The 26,204-nt window shown below is 39.1% G+C and overlaps 1 protein-coding gene and 1 long non-coding RNA gene across 5 annotated transcripts in view; one reads left to right on the forward strand and one right to left on the reverse strand.

Annotated features, from left to right (window-relative positions):
* Positions 1-26,204, forward strand: part of LOC114616633 (solute carrier family 12 member 6) — an 88,142-nt gene that overhangs the window by 57,613 nt on the left and 4,325 nt on the right. For all 4 annotated transcript variants that reach the window (XM_028762063.1, XM_028762062.1, XM_028762064.1 and 1 more), the window contains 20 exons: positions 951-1,097; positions 2,217-2,271; positions 2,738-2,868; positions 4,197-4,438; positions 6,952-7,166; positions 9,551-9,709; positions 9,882-9,980; positions 10,232-10,289; positions 13,145-13,319; positions 13,567-13,685; positions 15,565-15,663; positions 17,809-17,928; positions 18,774-18,878; positions 19,240-19,408; positions 21,363-21,558; positions 22,081-22,250; positions 23,794-23,925; positions 24,830-24,937; positions 25,107-25,291; positions 25,843-25,976. In XM_028762063.1, coding sequence (XP_028617896.1) covers positions 951-1,097; positions 2,217-2,271; positions 2,738-2,868; positions 4,197-4,438; positions 6,952-7,166; positions 9,551-9,709; positions 9,882-9,980; positions 10,232-10,289; positions 13,145-13,319; positions 13,567-13,685; positions 15,565-15,663; positions 17,809-17,928; positions 18,774-18,878; positions 19,240-19,408; positions 21,363-21,558; positions 22,081-22,250; positions 23,794-23,925; positions 24,830-24,937; positions 25,107-25,291; positions 25,843-25,976 — 2,818 coding nt within the window. The remainder of the gene's footprint in view (positions 1-950; positions 1,098-2,216; positions 2,272-2,737; positions 2,869-4,196; positions 4,439-6,951; positions 7,167-9,550; positions 9,710-9,881; positions 9,981-10,231; positions 10,290-13,144; positions 13,320-13,566; positions 13,686-15,564; positions 15,664-17,808; positions 17,929-18,773; positions 18,879-19,239; positions 19,409-21,362; positions 21,559-22,080; positions 22,251-23,793; positions 23,926-24,829; positions 24,938-25,106; positions 25,292-25,842; positions 25,977-26,204) is intronic.
* On the reverse strand, positions 17,193-21,574 carry LOC114616636. The gene is made up of 4 exons (XR_003710670.1): positions 21,450-21,574; positions 21,040-21,100; positions 20,076-20,127; positions 17,193-17,331 (listed from the first exon to the last, which is right to left on the reverse strand). It is a non-coding gene; the product is annotated as an uncharacterized LOC114616636 (long non-coding RNA).

The following is a 26,204-nucleotide window of genomic DNA, read 5'->3' on the forward strand; positions in this document are numbered from 1 at the left end:
GGTCCCCTTCAATTACTGGAGGTCAGGTCTCTATCCCCGCCTTCCCAAGATTAGAATTGCCACAGCCCTTCTATACTTAGAGAAGGGAGGAGATGACAGGGGCAGCCCTGATTACACACTGAAGGCCTAAAATCAGCCATAGGCCTAAAATCAGCAATAGGCCTGTCATACATGTATGCTAACACAAAGTCTTGGGTGCCTGTGGAAAACATTGAAACAAATGGTTATAAGCTATTGTAAACAGGCAGCTTTTGTGGAAATTTACCAGCCTGACTAGTCATAGACCTTGTAAATAGGTAGCCTTGGCAGATAGTACCAACTTAGATAAGGACAAGTGAATCATAGACAAGAGTCATAGTGACCTGTCCCCTGAACTTTCACCCAATCTATACCCTGTTCTGAAAGATATCTGTACTCCCCCTGAACACCCACGCTCTGGTGTCATCCCCTTCCCCATGTCCTGCCTTTTTGTGTTTATAACCCCTGTGTGAATAAATAAAAATTATGATTTGATTTAAAAATAAATTTTAAAAAAATTACGCAAATTCACACAGTTAGGTCAGCAATTTGTGAAGGAACCAAATGGCCTTCAAGTTTTTACTTTCCCCATCTATTTTGTTTACCAACTATTATGAAGAATTTGAACCTGAATTCTCAACAATTTCCACAAGTCATTGCTCTGTTTTTAAATGAAAAGAATTTTAGCAACTTTGAATAATATTTTTAGATTTTTGAATGTTCCATTGTTTAGATATAGTAAAAACATGTGGGAAGTTATCCAAATTACAAATGTATATAGATAATAGAAGTATAGTGATAAACTTTACTAAGAGATCTTAAAAGGTAGTGGTTAAACTTCCTGACTCTACTTTGAGATTAATATAGTAAATCAAAGCATCTTTTATGGCTAACTACATAATTTCCCTTTTGTCTTACATTTTTATTTTCAGAGCCCCCAAATGGGTACTTTCATGGGTGTCTATCTCCCATGTCTACAGAATATTTTTGGAGTGATCCTCTTTCTGCGTCTTACCTGGGTAGTGGGCACAGCTGGAGTCCTTCAAGCCTTTGCAATTGTCCTCATCTGCTGCTGCTGTGTAAGTCGGGCATTGGCTCCTAGAGCTTACCCTATGTCATTTCGAGCTGCCAAGAGTATATGTGCTTGACCTCCTGGGGAACAGCACAGAAAATATGGAACAGCACAGAAAATATGTGAAAAGACTCATGACCCCAACAGGAGAGAGAATTTTCATCTTAAAATCTAAAAGATTTTCACCAAGCAGCTATTGTTTATTACTTACTATATAGTATATGGTTTCCTAGATTTTTGGAAATACATAACAAAATGCAGGTCTTCAAATAATCTAAAATATGGATAATTTGAGCATAGAAAACACTGATGTTGTAACAGAAAACATTAGAAAATGCATACACTATTCCAAAATGTACTGAAAGTACAATTGGTGGTGCCGTGGAAGGGTGAGTTGGGCCTGGATTAGGTTTGGATTATTTGAGGTCTTTTTGTCCCTTTCCCAGAAATCACTCAGTTTTCCCCAGGACTTCTCTCTCACACTCAACCCATTCTGATTCTCCTTCATTTAAACTGCTCACTCTTCTTTGTTCCATCCCTGCCCACTTTCTACTGTTCTGGTTGTTGTAGTAACCATTACATCCTCCCCCTGCACTAACCATGCAGGTTAAACAGATATAACCTATGTCATTAAGAACTTAAGAGCACAGGCTTCCCCACTTCCAGTTTCTCAAACTCGAAATTTCTAGGTCATATTCCTCCTTTGCCCTTCACCATGGCCAATCTGTGCTCTGTGAACTATTTCATATGCAGCCTTTCCCTCTTACTCCCACTACCACACTGTTGGTTTTCCATCTCATTTGCACTAAAGTAGCCACTAGCTAGTAACTATGCCTCCAGGAACTCTCACTTTCAAGCCTTTTCTGTACTGTGCTTCTACATAATATTTTAATTTTTCCCTCTAATGGTTCTTACTGTATTTTTGACATTGTAGCTAGTGTGTAGGTAAGTTCAGCCTACTTTGCAATGTTAACTCCCTAGCTGTTTCGTTTGAATATGTTATACAGCAACGCTTCATAAAAATGGGTTAGAGTAAAATGTTTGTTAAGTGCTCTGACGTTCATACATGGGAAAGTAGTATGGAAATGTCAGCTCTACTCTGTAGTAAAATTCTTCTCTTCTACAGACAATGTTAACTGCCATCTCCATGAGTGCCATTGCCACTAACGGAGTGGTGCCAGGTTAGTAGCCCAACCTTGAATTTCAGAGGTTACTACTGAGCAATCACTGTGTTTATGCTTTTCCAAAGAAAATTAATGTGTTTATTCTGTTGTTCATAGTGTATTGTAACAGACACTTTCTAGAAGCCAGAGAAACAAATGCTGTTTAGCTTAAGGTTTTGAAATCTCATTATTTTTAGACTACAGTGCTCTAATTTCAGCCACACTCTTTGCTTATAAAATGTTTTATTAGACTGTCTTATTTCTATAGGAAGTTTTCCAATTTTTTTCCCCTAATAGTGACAAAATGTAGAGTATTGAGCACACAATATTCCCACTAGCAAATCTACTTTGTTACATTCGGTTTCCCAAAGTCTGAAACATCTTTTTGTGCATATTTTAAAATTATTGTTTATGACTTGTTTACACTTCTTTTAGTGATGCCCTTACTTTATTTATTCTGTTGAAATTCTATTTTGTCTTGTAGCCGGGGGCTCATACTTCATGATTTCCCGGGCCCTGGGCCCAGAGTTTGGCGGGGCTGTGGGCCTCTGCTTTTATCTTGGCACAACATTTGCAGCAGCCATGTATATTCTTGGTGCCATTGAAATCTTTCTGGTAAGTGATGGAGTAATTGTGGACTGCAGTGTAGAAGCTCTGTGGGTTTATTTTGACCTGAGATACCAAGGTTTCTGAGATCAAGCGAAGTGTGGGGCAGCCAATCAGGTGATGACTGCCTGGGACTGTCCTCTTACCATGATGCTGAAGCAGAAAGGTTGAGTTGTCCTTTCACCTGTCTGTCCTTCTCCTCTATCTGATTGTCCCCAACTCTATCACCTCAACCAAGGAGTTCATATCTAAGTACAAAAGACTTACACATATGTCAATGAAAAAAAAATAAAATAAAGTTTATTTTTTATATTGTACGTGTGTTTGTATGTATGTGTTCTAGTGTGTTGAATACATGTGTGTAGAAGCCAGCAATCAACCTATTTCCTCACCTGCTGTTCCACATCCAGTTTGTTTTATGAGATGGGGTCTTTCACTGGGACCTGGGGCTCAACACCTTTGGCTGTGGAGCTGGTCAGCTCCAGGTTTCCTCCTGCCTTTACCTCCCCAGTGCTAAGATGACAAGCACATACCACCATGCCTAGCTCTTAACTTAAGTCCTGGGGATCAAACTCAGGTGCTCATTCTTGTGCAGCAAGTATTTCACTGGCTGAGTTGTATCCCGAACCTCTCTTCTTGATAACTTTATACCAATGAAAGAGTTTTTAATTTCTCTACATATAGTATACATCTTTTCTATAGCCTTTTGAATAAAATTATTCATTTTTCTTTTTCCCATTTGCAAATGCAGATATTCAGAATAGCAAATAGAAAACACATAATCTACGGCATAACATTTTTATAGACATCCTAAAGCCAAATTTTGGTTAATTCGCAGCTAGGTATGGTACATAACCTTAATTGTAGCACTTGGGAGATAGAGGCAGGTGGATCTCTTTGAGTTCCAGGCCAACTAGGGCTAGGTAATCAGACCTGTCTAAAAATAAATGATTAAAAAGAAGAAAGGAGGGCTGGAGACAGGCCCAGTGCTTAGGAGCACTGGCTGCTCTTGCAGAGGACCAGGGTTCAATTTCTAGCACCCACATGGTATCTCACAACTGTCTGTAACTCCAGGTACAAAGGATACAACCCCCTTAAAAGGATTAAAATTGAGCTGGAGAAATGGCTTAGTGGTTAAGAGCAGTGGCTGCTTTTCCATAGGTTTTGAGTTCAAGCTCCAGGAACCACATGGTGGCTCACAACCATCTGTAATATGATATGATGCATTCTTCTGGTGTGTCTGATTCTTTTGTTTAGCTGTCTTTATTATAGCCCCTCTACTTGATTGTTTTGAAACAGTCTCACATCTTAACTACTTCTCTTTCTTCTTCTGACAGGTGTATATTGTTCCCCGAGCTGCCATCTTTCGGAGTGATGATGCACTTAAAGAGTCAGCAGCCATGCTGAACAACATGCGCGTCTATGGTACAGCCTTCTTGATCCTCATGGTCTTGGTAGTATTCATCGGCGTACGCTATGTGAATAAGTTCGCCTCACTTTTCCTGGCCTGTGTAATTGTGTCCATCTTGGCTATCTATGCTGGTGCCATCAAGTCTTCCTTTGCTCCACCACACTTCCCGTACGTACTATCTTTGACATAGTCATCATTGGATAGTCAGTGATGGTATCTGGTGATGTGAACATTTCCATCAGAATTTCATGGAATGATTTCCTATTGGTCCAGTTTCTCAGAAGGAAGCTTCGTGACATACTGTCCTATTAACCCTCTTCTTCACTTCTGAAATGTAGACCTACCAGCTGTCGCCATCATTAAGGTACATCTCTTTAGATGTGCTCCCCTGCCCCCCCCAATAATGATTGTGTTTATGTGAACTATCCATGAAGGACTTTGCAGTCATAGTCATTACCAGCAACCAATGTTCAATTGCTTTTAAAATCAATTCAAAAGAATTCTAGAGTAGTGGTCTGAAGAGAGAGGACTCTCTAGTTAAAAGCAATGGCTGATCTTCAGAGGACCTGGGTTAAATTCCTAACACCCACATGATGGCTCACAACTGTCTGTAACTCCAGTTCCAGGGGATCTGGTGCCCTCTTCAGGCCTCTACAGGCTTCAGGCATACAACTGGCACACACAGACATACAGGTAGGCAAAAACACCCATGTGCATAAACTAAATCTTTTTTTCAAGGAGTTACCTAAGTTGTTTATTTACTCTATTCTTGGTACTGTAAGTGCTAAGAATTATCAGGTATTAAGGAAAATGACTGTCTTATCACATGTGTGTGCCCTGGATGTTCCATGCCATACATAACGTGCAGTAGTGAAGTGATGGATTTGTGCAGAGCGTTCACTCACAGACTCACCTATTTTCCCATGGATTTGTGACACAGAGGCCGGGTGACACTGAGTTATTTGTAATCTTGTTACAGAAGTAGCCTTTGAGGTCATATGGATCAGCAAGGGGCAAAATTTACTGATACTATGCTGATTTAAAACAGGTTAAAACGGAAAAAAAAACCAAAACCACTTTTTTCATGATGAAAAAGCTAAATCTAGTGAAGATAAATGACTTTACCCGAAGTCAGCTGATGGTAGGCAAGAACGTGGGACTTTGTGATTTCCTGATTGCTGTTTGGTATCTCTTCTATGTGATGTCAGTAATAAATCCTACGATAAATTTTCATTTTGCTTACTTAGGGCCATAAAATAAAGATCTTTTTCAGAGTTATAAAAGTTTTAGATGCAACATTTTAGCTGTATCTCAACTTGGAAAATTCCATTTTGCTTCAGGTTCCTCTTTGGGGCTTCTCCACTTCTGTTTGGTTGGAAAAGAAATCCCAGTGCAAATTATTTTGTTTTTTAAAATTCCAGCATAATATGTTAAAAAAAAACAAACCTTAGAGAAACCATGAAACAAAACTAGGATTATTAAGGGTTGTTGAATCCAAGTGATAGGTATGTGGCTCATTGTGTATGTATGAAATCAGTCTGCAGATTCCAAATCCTGTTTTTTTGTAGCTCAGAAGTATTTTACTGTGGATCTATTACTCCATTCTTGTTTATGTTTCTAGCTAGTACAAAAAAAATAAAGCTACAGTTAATATTTGTATTATCCTTAAATTTCTTCTTTCCCACTGAGTCTACTTAGGTTTAAGGTCAAAAACAGTTTTCTCTTGGGCCATAGAGGGATATGCTTTTAAGTCTAGTCAGGCTATCCTACAACAGCAGCCAGAAGCCTTAGAAGAGCTGGCAGTCCCAGGAGGTTCTGACAATAGAGCCTCTTCACATTTCATTTTCCACCTTCTTTCTTTCCCTTCCTCCTCCCCCTCTCTCCCTCTGCCTAGAAAGAAAACAAGCAAATGAAAATATAGGCATTTGGACGTTTTAAAAAAAAAGATAAGAGAAGTTCTCTGGGATTTCATTCTTGCTGGCAGTGGTAATGGTGTGCGGGTGAGGTCCACTTGTATGCCTGTGTGGAAACCAGAAGGTTTCAGGTGTCCTCCATTGCTCTCTATAGTGTATCATTGTTTGCATTGTTTAGCTAGACTGGCTGGCCAGCAAACCCCAGCCTTTCTGTGTCTCCTCCTCCCCGTTCCCCCATTTCCAGTGCCGAGATCACAGGCATGTGTGATCACACCAGGCTTTGACCTGGGTGCTAGAGATCTGAACTCAGGATCTCATGCTTCCATAACAAGAACTCCAAACCCACTGGACCATCTCCTTAGCCCTTCAGGATTCTTTTGGGCCTGAAAACGGATGAGTAGCAAAAATATTTTTGGAAGATAATTGAGCATAGTTTCTTTGTATCATTCTTGTGTTTGAATCATATCCCCTTCATCTGTCATTTGTATGGCCTTGGTCTTGAGCAGAATACTGAATCCCTGTAATCCTCAGTGCCTCCAGCTACATAAGATAAATGTTAAAATATTGTGATCTGTGAGGGTTACACTGGCAGAAAATATAAGTCACCTTGATTTAAGGTGCTCGTCCTTCTCTACCCATGGCAGTAAAATCTCATAGCAGTCACATTTTTATCCTTTACTAACCAGTTTTTCATCTTTAAAACTTAGTTTTCTCTGTTGTTTTTTCCCTTCTTGATTTTTCTCTTCTTCTCTGGTTGCTTTGGTTTAGGGTCTGTATGCTAGGCAACCGCACCCTGTCATCAAGACACCTCGATGTTTGCTCTAAGACCAAGGAAGTTAACAACATGACAGTGCCATCAAAGTTATGGGGATTCTTCTGCAACTCAAGTCAGTTTTTTAATGCCACCTGTGATGAGTATTTTGTTCACAATAATGTCACCTCAATCCAAGGCATTCCGGGATTGGCTAGTGGTATCATTACTGGTAAGTTAGAGAGTTTAACTAGACTCCGTTTATTTTGTGTCATTTCATCTTTAAGGGCAGTGGTGGGAAATAGGCTTTCCCATCTTAGATTCTTCACCCCCCCCTATTTTTTTTTTTACTTTATATTATAGTATATTAATTATGCATAACAATGAGTTTATTATATTTATGCATGCATGTTATGTTATTTTGATCATATTGACTCATACTCATTATGGTCTCATTTGTTTACATACACACTAAATTTCATTAGAACTGATTATAGGTTCATGGGTGGTGTGTTTATAGCAGCATGGGCACCTTACAGTGGCTACAAGACTGAGGAAAATGTCTCTCCCTCTCACAGTAGGTGGGTATAAAGTCTCAGGAATGGGTGGGGTCTTGTGAGCTCCCCCTTCCTCAGATGACATATTGATAGAGCCCATCTTGTGAAGATCTTGTGCAAGTAGTCAGAGATGCTGTGAGTTCAAGGATGCAAGAGCCACAACAAGAAGTCAGCATTCTACATGATTCCTTTTCTTCCTCTGGATTTTCCATTCTTCCAGCCCCATTTCCACAATGTTCCCTGAGCCTTGAAGGGAGTGATATAAATACCTTTATGACTCTGCATAAAACAGTCGATTCTTACCAATGTGACTAGTTGTTAATGACCCTCCACAGTGACCACTGCCCACTGTAAAAGAAGACGTCTCTGACCAAAGCTGATAGTACCAATACCTGAGCATAAGCATAGTTGTTTAGAAGGCAGTTTGTCAGGCACAGCATGTCCATTTAGCAAATATAGGCAGTAGCTTCCCGACTAAAGCTGATGACCTAGACCTTAATTGGTGATGGTTATGATTGCAGTGGTAAGGGTTGACCCCGGGGAGTATGTCTGACAGGCATCAATCACATGCTGTACCATTGATAGACACCTCAGCCCACTGTCCAAGACCCTTCTATTTGAACCTGGCATGGATCCCTGTGTATTCACAGATGACTTTAAACTCAGAATCCTTGTGCCTCAGCCTTGTGAGTACTGGCAGGATTATAGGCATGCAGTACCGTGCCCTCATATTTCTGTTTTCCTCTTAGTGAAGTTATATTTAGAGCTTCTTTGCAGAATGCAGCTATTAAAATTTGCCCCTTTTTGAGAACAGGTGGACAAATGGCTTTCTAGCATAGGAAAAGATAAAATATTTTGTGAATATTTTTATTTTGCAATATTCCCCAAGCTAACTTGAAACTCCTGGGCTTAAGCAGTCCTTCTGCCTCATGTTCCTGACAAGCTAGGACTGCAGGGGTTTGCCATTGTGTCTGACTTAATTTACTCTTGAAAAATTGCCAGTGGTCTTCCTTCAGTGATAGCTAAAATGGAACTGGTTTTTTTTTGTTTTGTTTTGGTTTGATTTGGTTTGGTTTGGTTTGGTTTGGTTTTTGGTTTTTGGTTTTTGGTTTATTCGAGACAGGGTTTCTCTTTATAGTCCTGGCTGTCCTGGAACTCACTCTGTAGACAAGGCTGGCCTCAAACTCAGAAATCCGCCTGCCTCTGCCTCCCAAGTGCTGGGATTAAAGGCATGTGCCACCACCACCCTGCGATAGAACTGTTTTAATGTCACCAAACACACCTATGTTTTCCTAGACAGCTAAATTTCTGAAATTCTTTTCTTGAGTAATGTCCACCTTAAATGTTTTGTCCACAAATTTCTTGCCCAGGAAGCAAGTTCATACTAAGAGGTTAAAACTGCTTTGATACTTTTTTTTTTAAGGCTTTATATCTGAGAACTAATTTAAAAATGGGCTTTATTGAACATTTGATTTTAGTCTGCTTAACTTTTTCTAAGTTGTGTTAGAAAAGTTAACTACAGGGGCTGGAAAGATGGCTCAGCAGTCAAGAGCACTGACTGCTCTTCCAGAGGTTCTGAATTCAAATCCCAGCAACCACATGGTGTCTCACAACCAGATGAGATCTGATGCCCTCTTCTGATGCCCTCACTGTTTCTGAAAACAGCTACAGTGTACTCATAGAAATAAAAATTAATAAAAAATGTAAAAAAAAGAAAAGTTAACTACATTTATTGCACTAAAATATTTGTAAAATTATTTTAAAATAAATGAGAAATACCATCATGTTTCATCCTACAATACTTACATGTGTTCATGTTAAAGAAACAGTGGTTCTTTAAAAACATTAAGGGATTGAGGTAGAGGTAGGTCTGTGGCACAGTACCTGCAAGTAAAAGGCTCTTTGGTCAGTCTCTACTACAGTAATTATAACAATAAAAATAGGCATCTCTGGTTAACTGTTGTTTGGGTAAATAATCATATAGTTGTATTACTTCCATATTGCTTATATCCTTAGATTCTCTTTCTTCTTATCCACCCCACTCCTCAACCCTTTGCAGAAAACCTTTGGAGTAATTATTTACCAAAGGGTGAGATAATTGAAAAGCCATCAGCCAAGTCATCTGATGTCTTAGGCAACTTAAACCATGAATATGTTCTTGCTGATATCACCACCTCCTTCACTCTTCTGGTGGGGATCTTCTTTCCTTCTGTTACAGGTAAGTGGGTAGGGCTGTTACTTATTTTAGATGGCCATCAGCCACAATGAGTGAGTTTTCTCTGGAGATAGAATTATATTCTCAGTGTTCTGTTTACCCCTAGTCTTCAGTATCAGTATGAACATCAGAGTGCCCTGAAAGCTAAGAAGTTAACTTGGTGTTTGCCCTCTAGGTATCATGGCTGGATCAAACAGATCTGGAGATCTGAAAGATGCTCAGAAGTCCATTCCCATTGGAACCATCCTTGCCATCCTGACCACATCCTTCGTGTGTATCCTTTTTGTGAATCTAGTTTGAGTCATGGTGATGGGGTCATACAATAGAATTAAAATGATCAGTACTTTTATCTAATAATAGTGCCATCTCTTACTACCACTTAACTTGCCAGATAGCTGCCCTGTTTCATAAGCATCATTAAAACATTTTATAGAAGTCATGAATTTAGCAACATATTTACTGATAGTATAGTTACTACATAAAGCCAAAAGACAACAGTAATATCCTTGACTCTTAGCATAACAGATTTAAGTAATGTTGTCCTTTTTGGTGCATGTATTGAAGGAGTTGTTCTCAGAGACAAGTAAGTATAACAACTGTATGTCTGTCTTCTATGACACTTTGTCACTAGTCTTAACACAGATATCAAGAAACCAGGACAAATGTCAGTTATAACTAATAAAATAGAAAATGTATATATTGAGCTAAAATGTGTGTGTATACACATATGCATATGTATATACATACATATATAGAGAGCAGATATACATACATACATACATACATACATACATACATACATACATGCATACATCAAACTGAGCTTGTGTAGCACATACACACCCTAGGTTTGATTTTAGCAATACAAAAAAGTTTGAAAAAGGAATTAAAATATATGTGCATAATTTAGCCTATGATAAGATAAAATACCTTGTAATTTTTTTTGTTTTTGTTTTTGCAATGTTCCTCAAGCCAACCTCAATTTTCTGGGTTAACTATTCCTCTTGCCTCAAGCAGTAAATAACTAATAAATAATGAGGACCAATGATATTTTGTAGGATACAACTAAGTAGCCCCCCCAAAAAAACCCATAAAGTTGTCAAAATACTAAATATTTCCCTGTACACCAAGAACTGCTAGAAAGCTGTACAAAAGTAGAACAAGTGAAAGAAACTATGTCATATTTCCAGCATCTGCTCTACAAGAGAGAGGCATCTATTTACTAACACTAGGCGTTCTGAATGGAAATTGGAAAGTAATTTTCTTTATGAAGGCTACTTAGTATGTATTACTTCTTTTCTCTCATGTTTTGTGAGATATTTGTGGACAAATCTCTCCCTGAAAGCTGCTATTTCTTACATTTTCCACATCTTGGTTAATACCCTCACTTCAGTCCCTCTCACTAAGGAGTGTAATATCTTTCTACCCTAGGTGTTTTCTTCATTTTCATCCATCATCCAAGTCATTTTTTAAGCCCTGGGATTAAGGGCTTAAAAGATAAGAGTATCTACTTCTCACTGTTCAGTGGTCCCATCAATATGTACAGGGCTTCAGGTTTCTTTTTTTCCTCTTTATAATCACATGATAATATCCCTTTGAGTTTTATCACCTTAATACCTATTGCCACCAAGATGCTCTTTCTCCTTACTTTGTCTGTGTTGTTTCCTTTGGTTTAGTTGGTTGTTCCTGCTGGGAAGACTCACTTCATCTTCCTTAAGAATAAGCGAAGGGTCTTCTGTCCTATAGTTTTCTATCTTTGTCCCCAAAGTAGAATTACTCCTCCTTTTGACTATTCACTATATGTAAAGTTACTGTGTGTTGCGCTTACCACATTTTAATGCAGCTACTCATTTTCACATTACATTCCCCTGACTGAACTGTTCGAAGGCAGGAATCCTAGGACATGCTATTATAAATAAATACTGTTGAGAAAAATAGACACCGAAATGTGTGTGTGGGAGTAGGTAGGTAGGTAGGTATGTGCGCACTCACATGCCTGCTCAGAGGCCTGAGGAGAATGTTGGGTGTCTGTTCTATCACTCTCTACCTTATTTCCTTGAGACTGGATCTCTCACTGATCCTAGAGCTAGACTGGCATCCAGAAAACTGCAGCAATCCTCCTGTCTCTGCCCTACAGAATTCTGGAGTTACAGACACATACACATCTATACCCCACTTTTTATATGGATTCTGAGGATTTGAACTCAGGTCTTCATCATTGCACAACAAGTGCTGCTACCCTGAGACATCTCTGTTACTAAGTTTTATATAAATAAAATGTATCAGTCATCTCAAAATGTTTTAATATATTAATTTTTGCAATTCTTAGGAATCTGCCTCAAGGAAAAGTATCTTATGTTTCATTGTATATGTGTTCATAATGATATTAATTACAGTACTTCAAATAAAGGAGTATTTGTAGGAGGGGGCTGAAGTTGGGATGTAAAGTGGATAAATAAATAAACTAATGAAAAAATATCAACAGTAGAATAACATGATATAAACTGTTATAAACAGATAGAAACATGCAAAGTATGCATAATGCTAACAAGTTAAGATTATGAAACTCTTGAAACTGGAGGAATGGCTCAGTGCTTGAGAGCACTTAACTGCTTTTTCAGAGGAGCCAGGCTCAGTTCCCACCACCTCTCTGGCCTTCTAGCCTCCAGGCATTAGGCACACACTTGGTACACAAACATGCTTGCACACTAAAGAAAAAGTAATAAATGTCCTTAAACATTCATATGGGCTTCCTGCTTTGTGATTTTTTGCACTTTTCCAGTTTCTACCCCAAAGCAGATTAATAGCAATTCCAGAGAAATCTATAAATGAAGCTTGGCTTGGTTTTTTTTTTCCGTACTGTTTGTTTTGTTTTCTTAATATATATTATTAATTTTCCCTCCCACAGTGGTGATGGGAATTGAACCCAGAGACTCAGAAATATGCTAAGTAAGCGATGTGTTAGATATCCCTAGCTAGAAACTTATTTTTGAGACAGAGTCTTGCTGTGTATCCTGAGCTGGCCTTGAACTTGCTGTGTAGATTATACTGGCCTTGGACTCATAAATGTAGCCTTCCTGTCCCCAAATTCATAATCCTCCTTTCCTAGCCTCCTGAAAGCTGAGGTGATAGATATGTGCCATCATGCCTGCTATTATGAAAACTCTGTACCTTTACATTTTTTAGTATAAATGTTTGACTCCATTTGAGACTGTAAAACTTAGAAGCAAGAAAACATTACTGGGTGAATGTCGTCTTAACTTTTAATCTAAAGTTGTTTGAAGCAGGAGGACGGAGGTTGGGACAGGTAGTTCCTGGAGGGGAAATAGGAGAAGGGGATAACATTTGAAATGTAAATAAATAAAATATCCAATAAAAAAGGAAAAAAAATAAAGTTGTTTTCAAATTAAATTTCTCCACTGTTTATTTCTTTTACAGATTTGGGGATGCTGTAAAAGGGAATTTAGTTGTAGGCACCTTATCCTGGCCATCCCCATGGGTGATTGTTATTGGCTCCTTCTTTTCAACATGTGGAGCCGGACTTCAGAGCCTCACAGGTGCACCTCGGCTACTACAGGCTATTGCCAAGGACAATATCATACCTTTCCTTAGGGTGAGTGAGTGATGGTTTGCTGTGCCCTTTGCCCTTTTTCCCTTCAGGTTTTATGGGAAAATGTTACCCTTTTCAGCTTAAGAATTAGGAGATCATAAATGTAGAAACATGTAGAGTTTTAGTACAAGGTCCACAAGATCCTTTGTATGTGTTTATATATGCTTGCTATGAAGTTATTCTTCAGATATCTGAGATGGGCACATTGTATCAGTGCCTCCATGCCTGATGTTTTTTCTCACATGTACAGGTTTTTGGTCACAGTAAAGCTAATGGGGAACCTACCTGGGCCTTACTTCTAACTGCTGCCATAGCAGAGCTGGGAATTCTCATCGCCTCCCTGGATCTCGTGGCCCCAATTCTTTCCATGTAAGAGCTACTTTATTCTCAATTATGGTTGCTTAATGATAAATACATGGTTTCTATCACTCATCCAAAAGTAGTGATGATGACAGAGTTGACCAAACGTAGGCTTCACTTTACTTAGAAGAATCTGAGATGGGGCTGGGGAGATGGCTCAGTGGTTAATAGCATGTACCTATCAGTCTTCCAGAGGATCTAAGTTCAGTTCTTAGCACCCATGTCAGGTGGCTCACAACCACGTTTAAGTCCAGTTCCTAGAGACCTGACACCTGACCTCTATGAACACATGGATACAATTAAAATAAGTCTTTAAAAGAATATTCCTAAGAACTTTTATATAAGGCTAATTTTTATAAATGACTGTGGTTTTATGGAGGGAGAGGTCCTACATACAAGTAACTTGTATAACTTCAAAAGTTACTCAAGTCTCTACCTTTCTTTTCCTCCTGTTTCCTTCTTCTTCTTTTTTTTTTTTATAATGCTTGCATTTGAACCTTGTATGCACTAAACATGTTCTCTACTACTGAGCTACATCTGTAGCCCCTGCCTTTATTTTATGAGTCATTAGCAATTGATTTCACTGTTGGCTACTATTCATTTACCTGTACATTACTAATGACTTACTGTCTACCTGACACTGGGATATGAAGGATGTATAAGACATACAGGTCTCAAGAAACTGATGATAGGTAAGGAATCCACGAGTCCTCCATATAGTACAATGAATGAAGAATGGTAAAGGTAACCATTGGGTGCCACAAAAGCATGGCACATAGACAGAGAGGAAGTTTCTGTAGGATGTGTCTTGAAGGTAACTAGTTATTTGCTAAGCAGAGAAGGAGGGTGTGTCTTAAGTCTGCAGTTCCAGGGGATTCAGTGCCCTCTTCTGGCCTCTGCAGTCACCTGTACACATAAAAGTAATAAATCTTCACTCGGTATGGTGGTACACACCTTTTAATTCCAGTCCAGGAAGCAGAGTCAGACAGATCTTTGTGAGTTTAAGGCCAGCTTGGTCTATATATCTAGACAGTAAGTTCTAGGACAGCCAAAGTTACATAAATGAGACTTTGTGTCAAAAAAAAAGTGTGTGTGTGTGTGTGTGTGTGTGTGTGTGTGTGTGTGTGTAGAGGCAGGGGGACTAGAAGAACATAGTATTGAACTAGAAGTTGAAAAAAGAATTGCAAGCCTGAACTAAGGTGAGGGCACTAAAACTAAGATAATAAAGAAGTTTGGAAGTTTGAAGTAGGCAGAATTATATTTCTTGATAGGTAAATGTAGTGGGGGGAATGAATAAGAAAGTAGAAATATGGATTGAGTTCTGAACATCTGGGTAAAGAATGGTTGTGCCAGGCCCAAGAGATGGCTCAGTGGGTAAGAGCACTCTCTGCTCTTCCAGAGGTCCTGGGTTCAATTCCCAGCACACACACATGGCTGCTCACAATTGTCTTTAACTCCAGTCCAAGGGGATCCAACACCCTCTTCTGCCTCCACAGGCTCTCAGCACACACATGGTGCACAGACACACATGCAAGAAAACACACATACACATTTTTTTTGTGTGTTTGAAACAGGCTTCTCTATGTAGCCCTGACTGTCCTGGAACTCACTCTGTAGACCAGACTGGCCTCAAACTCAGAGATGTACCTGCCTCTGCCTCCCAAGTGCTGGAATTAAAGATGTGTGGCATAACTGCCTAACCAAAAAATTTTTTTAAAAAAAATGGTGTCATCAGCCAAAAGAGAGAACATTGGAAGATAAACAGGTTTGGGAGAAAAGGCTTTTAAAGTTTCTTTAAATAGTTGATGCTCTATAAATAGGGTTTAATAGTGCAGAGGCCTCCAGTTAACATTTTATAATAATTCTGTTTACATTTTTATTCCTTCAGGTTTTTTCTCATGTGTTACCTCTTTGTGAACTTGGCTTGTGCCTTGCAAACATTACTGCGAACCCCCAACTGGAGGCCTCGATTCCGATACTATCACTGGTAAGTCTTCATCTTCCCCCTCATCTTTGTAGAAATCTAGGATATTCTGGGTTCTCAATATATGTGTGTGTGTGTGTGTGTACATTTTTTTTCTTTTTGGTTTTTCAAGACAGGGTTTCTCTGTATAGCCCTGGCTTTCCTGGAACTCACTCTGTAGACCACGCTGGCCTCAAACTCAGAAATCCGCCTGCCTCTGCCTCCCAAGTGCTGGGATTAAAGGTGTGTGCCACCACTGCCCGGCTCAATATATTTTTTTTAAATTGGCCAGCCACTCCATACTATTTTGATGTTCAGTTGTTGCTGGAATTCCTTCTTCCCTACTCTTTCACAACTGCTATGTATCACTTTATAATAACAGCTGCAGAGACATAAGTGCTTATTTACAGGCTGCTTCAGCCTTATGGTTCATATATACCTCCCTTTTGCACATCTACCTTTCCGTTCTCTCTTAGCTGAGCACTGGATTGCATCTTCTCATCAGATTTTATTTTCACACTGTTATCAGAATTTCACTCAGTAACTAAGCATGTGACTGTGAAGTTAGGTAACCCAAGTCCTTAATTTATCTTCACTACTTCCTAGTCCTGAAATCTGCTTGAAAGCATATAGCCTCCTGAAATCTTATTTTACAAATTCAAAACAGGGAGTAATACCACTCCGCTAAAGTGCACGTTAATACAGTGCTGGTACATAGTAAAGCTCTCCGTGAAAAGCTATGGTGCTGTGGTAAAGTTTCGCCAGTCCCTAAGCCATCTATGTTTCTTTTTTTTGTGTGGGGGGGTGTAGATTATCCTAGATTTTGGACGGTTAGTTTGGGGGTTTTGGTGTTTTCATTTGTTTAGTTTTGTTTGTTTTGTTTGAGACAGGGTCTCTCTATGTTACCCTGGCTGTCCTGAAACTCACTTTGTAGATCAGGCTGGCCTCAAACTCAGAGATCTTCCTGCATCTGTCCCCCAAGTGCTGGGATTAAAGGCGTGCAGCACCACTGTCCAGCTGTCATCTGTCTCATGGTCTTCCTGTGATCAGATGACCATGTGGATTTTATGTTCGTGTGTGTGCCTGTTGCTGTGCTCTTGTTTTCTAACCTCCCTCCCTCCTCTGGCTTCACTTACAATAATGGCCAGGGATGGGACATTTATGTGCTAAAAGTATATGCCTACAACTGGTTTTAACGCCTCTCATCCTCCCTCTAGCTTTAACATTAGCAAAAGTTTGTGGTGAACATTTTTAATGTTATATTTTACTCTCCAAAGTAACAATTCTTCTATTTACACTTGGACATTCATTCATCATAGAGCTAGAAAAGCAATACTGCAATCAAAGGGGCTTCAGTAATACTTTATCTACATAATTTATTTGCTCAAAACAGTCACTACCAGTTTCTCTTTAACTGCTATTAAAAGCTAATAGTGTCTCATTACTGGATTTCACAGTTAAGGGGAATTAAATATTCATAAATATGTTAGGAATACTTACAAGAAAAATATTTAATATCACATTTCAGATTCCTGATGGTATTCAATTCCTGCTTTTCCAAATAAGTACTAATTTTCCTTGAGGCAGATAGCACTGTAGCACCCCTCTTCATAGTTCATGATTGTCCAGACACAGGAAGTCATAGGGTTTATCTCATATGGGCTGGTGTGAAGGCTGAGATAGATGACCTGTCTACATGTACAAGGCATTGGGTTTGAGCCACAGAACCAGAAAGAAGAAAAGAAAAAGTAGGAGTCATTGCTACAGCAAACATAAGGATTTTTTCTAATAACAGTTTTCATTATATTTAACACAAGTTCTGTCTGAAATTAACTGGAAATTAATATTTACTAACATTAACACTTATGTATTAATATATTATAGTATATATTAGAATATATCAGATGAATATGATATATACTAATTATATAATTTAATATTAATATAATTTATGTTAATCACATATTTTATATAATTGTGCATTGCATGTTATTTTAATTATATATAAATATATAACATACATTGATATATATTATATCATATATACACACACACACACACTTACATACATAAACAGTCTCCAACATAGTCTAGGAACCCCTCAAACTGGTGTCTTTCCTTGCTGCTTAAGACATTTCTTGATTTATATTTTTGATTTTCATTTTCCAGGGCCCTCTCTTTCATGGGAATGAGTATCTGTCTAGCTCTGATGTTCATTTCTTCTTGGTATTATGCCATTGTAGCTATGGTAATAGCTGGCATGATCTACAAGTACATTGAGTACCAAGGGTGAGTTTGAATTTTACCTTCGTCACTGTTGAAAGGGGCAGTCAAGAATGGCTGGTTTGGCCATGCATAGTGTCACAGTAGACAGGAGGCTGAAGCAGGAAGATTGCAAATACAAAGCAACCTGGGCTACATATCAAGATTCTCCCTCATCAAAAAGGAAAAGAAAAATGCTGAGCTGGAGATATGATGGCTGAATGGTTAATAGCACTTACTACTCTTTCACAGGACCATAGTTTGTTTCCCAGAACTCAAAGGGCAGCTCTCAACCCACATGTAACTCCAGCCCCAGAGGATCTGACACCTAATTTGATCTCTAAAGACACTTGAACATACACGAGCATATCCACACATACACATAGATAACTTTTTAAAAGTATAACCCAAATGTAAACAGCTTAGCTAACCTTTTTAAAGAAGGGATAGTCTAAAGTATAATTAATCGTGAATAATGTTGAAATAACCAAAACCTCAAACAACCTCCAAAAATGGGAATAAATTATATACTGACTCAGATTACTTTGGCTTTACTTTCCATTATTTTCAAAATCACAATTACAAGTAATTTCCTAATCTGAATTACTGTTCCACATAGTTGTGTTTGAATAGATCCACACAGGGTTAAGTGAGTAACCCTGTCAGCCTGTATTGTGGACCATCTGTAGAGTAGTCGATCTCACAGTGGGTTCCCCATGCAAGTAAGGGACAACAAATAAACTATAACCATGAGTTTTAATCTTCTACCTTGTACATATTTTACTGTTAGATTTTGAAAATCTTGGGTTTTTTTTTTTAACTACTCACTATAATGTAAACTGACTATCCCTCTTTTTTCTTTTTCTCCCGAGGGCTGAGAAAGAATGGGGCGATGGTATCCGTGGGCTGTCGCTCAGTGCAGCCCGCTTTGCTTTGCTCCGCCTAGAGGAAGGACCTCCTCACACTAAAAACTGGAGGTAAAGCCATCACAAAGCAGAGCTTAGTAGTGTTTGCCCACAGTTAACACACACAGCTGTACCCTCTTGATCACCAGATAAAGAAATTATGTGGCTTGAGGAGTGGCTGTCAAGTTTTAAACTATCCCCTAACCTTGCTGCCTTACTTACTGTTATGTATTTATTGTTGTTATTCAATGAATATTGGCCAGTTTCAGATAATACTGAGAACATTCAAAATAACCGAGAACTCTCAGCTTACCATTCCACTGATTCTATCCCTCTGTCAAAGTTGAATGCTTTGTAAGGACCTCCTGAGGTAAAGGATGAAGTTGCTATCTGTCTCCCACACCCATATGCCTTCTCCCTCACCTCTTGACAGGCCTCAGCTGCTTGTCCTGCTGAAGCTGGATGAAGACTTACATGTCAAGCACCCTCGCCTCCTCACCTTTGCCTCACAGCTCAAGGCAGGAAAGGGACTCACTATTGTAGGCTCTGTCATCGTGGGGAACTTCCTGGAGAACTATGGTGACGCTCTAGCGGCAGAGCAGGTGAGGAGCACTGTCTCTGGGTCTACATTTCTCAAGCATTTGTGCTCCCCAGCCTTAAAAGGCCAGCATTCCTGTCAGAAAAAGGGTGGTGATTCTCTCCCCAAATGGTAAACCTTTTTTATTATATGTTGTCATATAATAAAAGCTGAAAAATTCTTTTATTCCTACTAACTTAAAAAATGCTTTTCTGAGCTTGGCAAGGTAGTGCATGTCTTTAATCCCAGCACTCAGAAGATAAGTGAATCTCTGAGTTCAAGGCCAGCTTGGTCTTTGCAGAAAGCACCAGGGCTACATAGAGAGACCCTGACTCACAAGACAAACAAAACAAAAGCTTTTCTGTATATACCCTTGACAACAGATTTCCTAGGACATCATAGAGGAAGATAAAGCATTTGAATGGTATAATAGATGTTAAGAATCAGTTTAAAAGATTGTACTTATACAAGTGTTTGTTGACCCATTTTGAACATAAGGTTCAATAATATTTTTAAAAGATTTACCAACTTATCACAAAGCTAAGTTCATACAAACAGGAAGGTCTCAGATTTCTAAGTTACATCTTTCCCTTTGCGACCTAGGCCTACAACTTAGTGCTGACTTTTGAATAATCATATGCCCTCAAACAGAAACCAGAAGAGATATCTATTCTTCCCATTTAAAGCATTACCTGTGAGATTATCAATAAACATAATTCCTAGTTAGACTCCAAACATGTTGATCTGAAAGTAAGAGAAATTGTGTTGATAATTATTGGGCTGTGGAGAAGGTTCCTAAATCTTAAACCAGCAATGGTAAAGGTGACTTTTCTTTTTACCACTTTTTGTATGGAATCAAGAGAACTTAGTTTGCTATTTCTGATTACCTGTGCAGAGCAGGTTCTTCTGTATAAAGACGTATTTGTTCTAATACTGTCAATGATGGAACTAATCCTGTTGTTTGGGGAAACTGTCAGCTGTCACTAAATTATTAGTGGATTTTATTTCAGAGTACAGACTGCTCTTAAAGAGTACTGACTTTGGTTCCCAGCACCCATGTTGGGCAGCTCATAATCACCTATAACTCTAGCTCCAGGGAGTCCAACTCCTCCTCTATACACACACACACACACACACACACACACACACACACACACACACACTCTACTCTCTCTCTGTCTCTCTCTGTCTCTCTCTCTCTCTCTCAATTTTTAAAATTAATCCATTTTTAAAAAACTAGAAATTCCAGCAACATTAACCCAGGTGACAAACATTAGTTTTTTAAAAGGCATATGGTTACAAATGAAGAGACTTACCCTAGATAACCACTGACTTAATTTGTGTCTTTGGGAAAATCATATCCGTTTTGTACATCATTATCATCTTTCCACCAGAGGAGTAAGGTAAGAAGAAATGGACATACGGTGTTTTCTCTAAGTTGGCTTGACTAAATGCAGCACTAATAACTTAAATGCAGGTGTCCTTACAATTCAAATATCACAGTAAATATAAGAAGAGAGAAGAAGAGGGGGAAAAAAAAGGAAATCTTATCTGAGAAAATTCTGAAGTGAAACTTCTAGGTTCATCAGATTAGGTTTCTTGAAAAATAAGTCAGGGCATGCCTGGCATGACAAGTGTTTACATTAGTGAACTTACCCTGACAATCAAACCGTGTCTGGTATTCACTTTTTAGGCATCCCTGTGCTCAGTGCTTGACCTGAAAAGGAAGCACACAGAATAGAGGAGAAGGAAGAGGAGCTACATGTGGACAGACAGCTACAGATATAAATACAGATGATATAGACAAGTAAAAACAAAACAAAGATGACACTTGACTGAACACATTTAATTTGTTGAAGTTTTCTGTGGAGATAGAGTCTTATGTAGAATTTGAGGAGAGATTGAAATACAGAAGCTAGACAGAGTGATGAGTTAAAAAAGTCCAGGGAAAAGCAGTTGAAGTTTTGTATCTTTTTCAGACCATTAAGCACCTAATGGAGGCAGAAAAGGTAAAAGGATTCTGCCAGCTGGTGGTGGCTGCCAAGCTGAAAGAGGGCATTTCCCACCTTATCCAGTCCTGTGGCCTTGGAGGCATGAAGCACAACACAGTGGTGATGGGCTGGCCCAATGGCTGGCGTCAGAGTGAAGATGCTCGTGCTTGGAAGACTTTCATTGGTACAGTGTTCTGTATTAAACCTGAGGGCCCAGAAGGGGGGACTAGATTAAATCTCTGTCACCCTAACCCCCATCCTAAAGCAGAGACCATGCCATGAAACACACTGTTAGACGGCCTCTAAAGCTAATAACCTGATGTTAACCTGCCTTCTTCATCTTTATATTTATGTCCACAAGGAAATTTATCTATGTCAAATCTCAAACTGACATTTTCAGTTACTATTTTTCATTCTGATGACCCCACAGGAACTAGAAGGATTATCATTCATCAGACTGTGACAAATTCATGTGTTAAATATGTGGTATTCTAGAGCATCCTTACTTACCTAAGCCATGGTTCCCCATTCAATTAGTAGCTCCCAGACTTCAGTCAGTGACCTCTGCTTCTTAAGTGTAATGTATTATGTCAATAGGATGCATTATTTAAAGAAATGTCAATGGGTGTTACCTTCCTTTCCTGAAATGGTGGGAAACAACGCCAAGAGATTGTTTGCATATCCCAATTCGCTCTTCTCTCCACAGGCACAGTTCGAGTGACAACTGCTGCCCATCTAGCCCTGCTGGTGGCTAAAAATGTCTCCTTCTTTCCCAGCAATGTGGAACAGTTTTCTGAGGGCAACATTGATGTGTGGTGGATTGTACATGATGGGGGCATGCTCATGCTATTACCATTCCTACTGAAACAGCACAAGGTATTCTGGACCACTCTCTTTACCTCTTGCTGTACTGGTGGTGGGACTTTAAATCTGAAGAGGCAGGGCTTATTCTTAGCTATCCCATAATCCCATGTCTGGCCTTATGAGAAGTAGAGTGGCTTTAAGATTTTATTTTTTAATTTTACTTTGTTGTTCTATTTTATACCAATCCACCTTAAGTGAATTCCTACAAGCTTACTAAAGTTCCTGTATAACAGTGCTTGGAAAGAACAAAAAACAAAAAAACCAAATACAAGAATGTATCAGTTTCAGGTACAGTCCCGGCTGTCCTGGAACTTGTTCTATAGACCAGGCTATTCTTGAACTCACAGAGATATACCTGCCTTTGCCTCCTGAGTACTGGGATTAAAGATATGTGCCACCATACCCGGATCTCTATTAAATTTGTAATGGTATCATTGCTATGCTGTTTGAAAAAAGCACTCAGTGCACCCTGAGTGAGGATATGTTTTTCCCTCCCCATATGAAGCCAGCAGCTGTTCTGTAGTGGGCAGCAGTTTGGTGTCCTCTAAATTCTGACATAATTATCCTCTAAATTCTGACATAATTATCTGTAGGTAGCACTCTACCCATTGTAAATTGATGGTCAGTCTTACATTATCTTCCTGTATTTTAGGAATGCCAACTACAAGGCCTGATTATTCTACCTATGCTTCTATCCAAATTAACTATCTAAGAACGGAGGGGTTTACATGGCTCCCTTCCTAGATAGTTAATTTACTGGACAGTTTGTTACATTTACTGGTTTATAATTTTAAAACATTACAAAAGATGCAGATAAGGAGATGTACAGGGCATAGGGCATAGAGGAGTTATGTGTACCCTTGCTGGCATGTACTGCTCTCCAGGAACTATCTCATGCCCAGTTATCCAGAAGTTCTCCAAAGTTCAGTGTAGTAGGGTTTTTATGGGGGCTTTCATACATAGACCTAACTGACAAATCATCCACCATTGATGGTCAACTCCACCTTCAGCCCCTCTGTCCTTCCAAGGATTTTGCAAGTTATGTGCCAGAAGTCAGGGACAAAGACCAATTTCACAATATTACATGAGCAAATTTTTTCGTTTCTTTTTTTCTTTTTTTTTCTTTTATTTTTGTTTTTTGTTTTTTGAGACAGGGTTTCTCTGTATAGCCCTGGCTGTCCTGGAACTCACTGTAGAGACCAGGCTGGCCTCGAACTCAGAAATCTGCCTGTCTCTGCCTCCCAAGTGCTGGGATTTGCTGGGATTAAAGGCGTGCTCCACCACTGCCCGGCTAAATTTTTTCTTAGTAATGAAATTAAGAACTTAAAACCAGGAATGGTGAAATGTGCCAGTAATCCTACCACTCTGAAGGCCAAGCTAGGGTATAGTGTTAACTTAGAAAGTATTTAATGTGTTGCTTAGTCAATCTTATCAGGAAGCAAAGAACAAATACTTGATACTACAGCAAGGTCATTTTACATAAATGTCTCTTCTTAAAAAATCACCTTTTCCCTTCTTGCATCTAATTTTCCATGTACACATGGCATTATGTCAGGTTTGGCGAAAATGCAGCATTCGGATCTTCACAGTAGCCCAACTAGAAGACAACAGCATCCAGATGAAGAAGGACCTGGCCACCTTCCTGTATCATCTGCGCATTGAGGCAGAAGTGGAAGTGGTAGAGATGGTGAGGAGAAGAGTTTGAAATAGAAAAGACTAACACTTCTTCAACCCTAGCTTTCTTCCTAGAATCTAGTTTGGGACATTGCTCAGCTAGAAATGTGTGCTTTAATCACCTAGGCCCAACAAAACCCTAGATAATTGACCTAAGTAAGTAGAACATACAAATGTTCACAGTTGGTTTACTTGCTTTCTTTTTGAAACTTTACATTTTTATTACAGAGTGTGTGTGTGTGTGTGTGTGTGTATGGGTCAGAGGATGATATACAGAAGTCAGTTTTTCCTTCTATCATGTGCATCTCTGGACCTAAATTTGGGGAATCCAATGTGGTAGCAAGCACCTTTACCCTTAGGGTCATCTTCCTACTCCTGGGGTTGCTTTTTGTTTACTTTGTTATTTATTACACAGTTCTTACATAGGTCCCATTTTTAGCTACTTAGTTTATTAATATTTAATTCATACTAAAATGTCAAACTAGTTTTGTGTGTTTTAAGAAATGAATAATGATTAGATCATGGAAAAACCTCAAAGCCTCTGTATTTAATCTTCATCACCCAAACCATGTGTCTTTATAACCGAAGACTGAACAGAGTAGGAGGGAAAGGTTGCTGTAGTGGCAGTTCTTCTGAATTAGGTCATGTGTAAAAATAAAAATGGGAGAGGAGGGCTAGAGAGATGGGGAAGAGCATTAGCTACTCTTCCAGAGGACCCAGGTTCAATTCCCAGCACACACATGACAGCTTACAACTGTTTGTAACTCCAGTTTGAGGGGATCTGACACTGTCACACAGACATACATAAGGCAAGACACCGATGCACACAAAATAAAAATAATAAAGTTTTAGAAAATAAAAACAAAAATGTGTACTTAACTCTTCTTTGTGCCTACTTTGTATGCTGTCTGTGGCAGCATGACAGTGACATATCTGCCTATACATACGAGCGCACCCTGATGATGGAGCAGAGGTCCCAGATGCTTCGGCATATGCGGCTGTCCAAAACAGAACGAGACAGGGAGGTAAGACCTTGCTGAATTGATCTGATCTTGTTCTGTAAGGCCTGTCAGTTATATAAAAAGACAGATACTTTCTCCTTTTTCTCAGTTAGTCCAGTATAACTTACTGTCTTCAAAATATTTTAGTATGAGAAAAAGAATAGTAAAAATAACTATATTTGACTTTCTCCAGGCACAACTGGTGAAAGATCGAAACTCAATGCTACGCTTAACTAGCATTGGCTCTGATGAGGATGAAGAGACAGAAACTTACCAGGAGAAGGTGCACATGACTTGGACCAAGGATAAATACATGGCATCTCGGGGGCAAAAGGTCAAGTCAATGGAAGGATTCCAGGACCTACTTAATATGCGTCCGTAAGTGTTTGCACTCACAAGCTTATCCTAGAATACAGTATCTTAGACAGTGGTACATACATGACTACCTGAACACAGTCACAAAGCATGGGTGTTTTCATCTTACCTAAATCAGCTATTATTGTCTGCTTGTGAAGATTAGTTCCCAATTTTAAACACTGGAACAAGCTAACCATCTTATTCTCCTCCACATAGTTCATTTCTATATTATTTGTCTTATTATTATAAAATAGGCAAACAGAATGAGAAAACTAGGCCAGTGAGGTAATAACTTGTTAGGTAAAGGTATTTGTTGCCAAGCCTTAGTAGCTGAATCGACCGACCACCAGGACTCACCTCTTGTAAATTGGTGGAAGGAGAACCAACTCCCAAAAAGCTGCCTTCCTACATACACACACAACCTTTAAATAATAAGAAAACTAGAGATGTTAATATAACAAAAAACTTACCACATTATCCATAGTCAAGTGAAAAGGCTCTGTGCCTCAAAATAAAGAGTATTTAAACTGGTTTTCTTTTTGCCTTAACTATTTGATTTCTTCTCCACTCAGGGACCAGTCCAATGTGAGACGGATGCATACAGCAGTGAAGCTCAATGAAGTTATAGTTAACAAGTCCCATGAAGCAAAGCTGGTTCTGATGAATATGCCAGGACCACCCCGAAACCCTGAAGGTGATGAAAACTGTATCCTTTCCAAGCATGAAGCTGCCAGTGGGAAAATACTCTTCTCAAGACAGCTAGATAGTGGTTAAAGTCAGTCTATTCCCTAAGCAATTCTTGAAGGAGGCGCTTAATGTCATAGGTAGGGATACTTCCAAAGTTGTGAGATTGACTGATCAGGAAGCTGGGGCAGGTTATTGTGTTCTCTCTGAAACTCAAATATACCAAGGTGGTAAATTTGCAATGACTTAT

This window comes from Grammomys surdaster, unplaced genomic scaffold (genome assembly GCF_004785775.1).
Source record: "Grammomys surdaster isolate TR1022 unplaced genomic scaffold, NIH_TR_1.0 332767, whole genome shotgun sequence".
In the NCBI taxonomy this organism is placed as follows: domain Eukaryota; kingdom Metazoa; phylum Chordata; class Mammalia; order Rodentia; family Muridae; genus Grammomys; species Grammomys surdaster.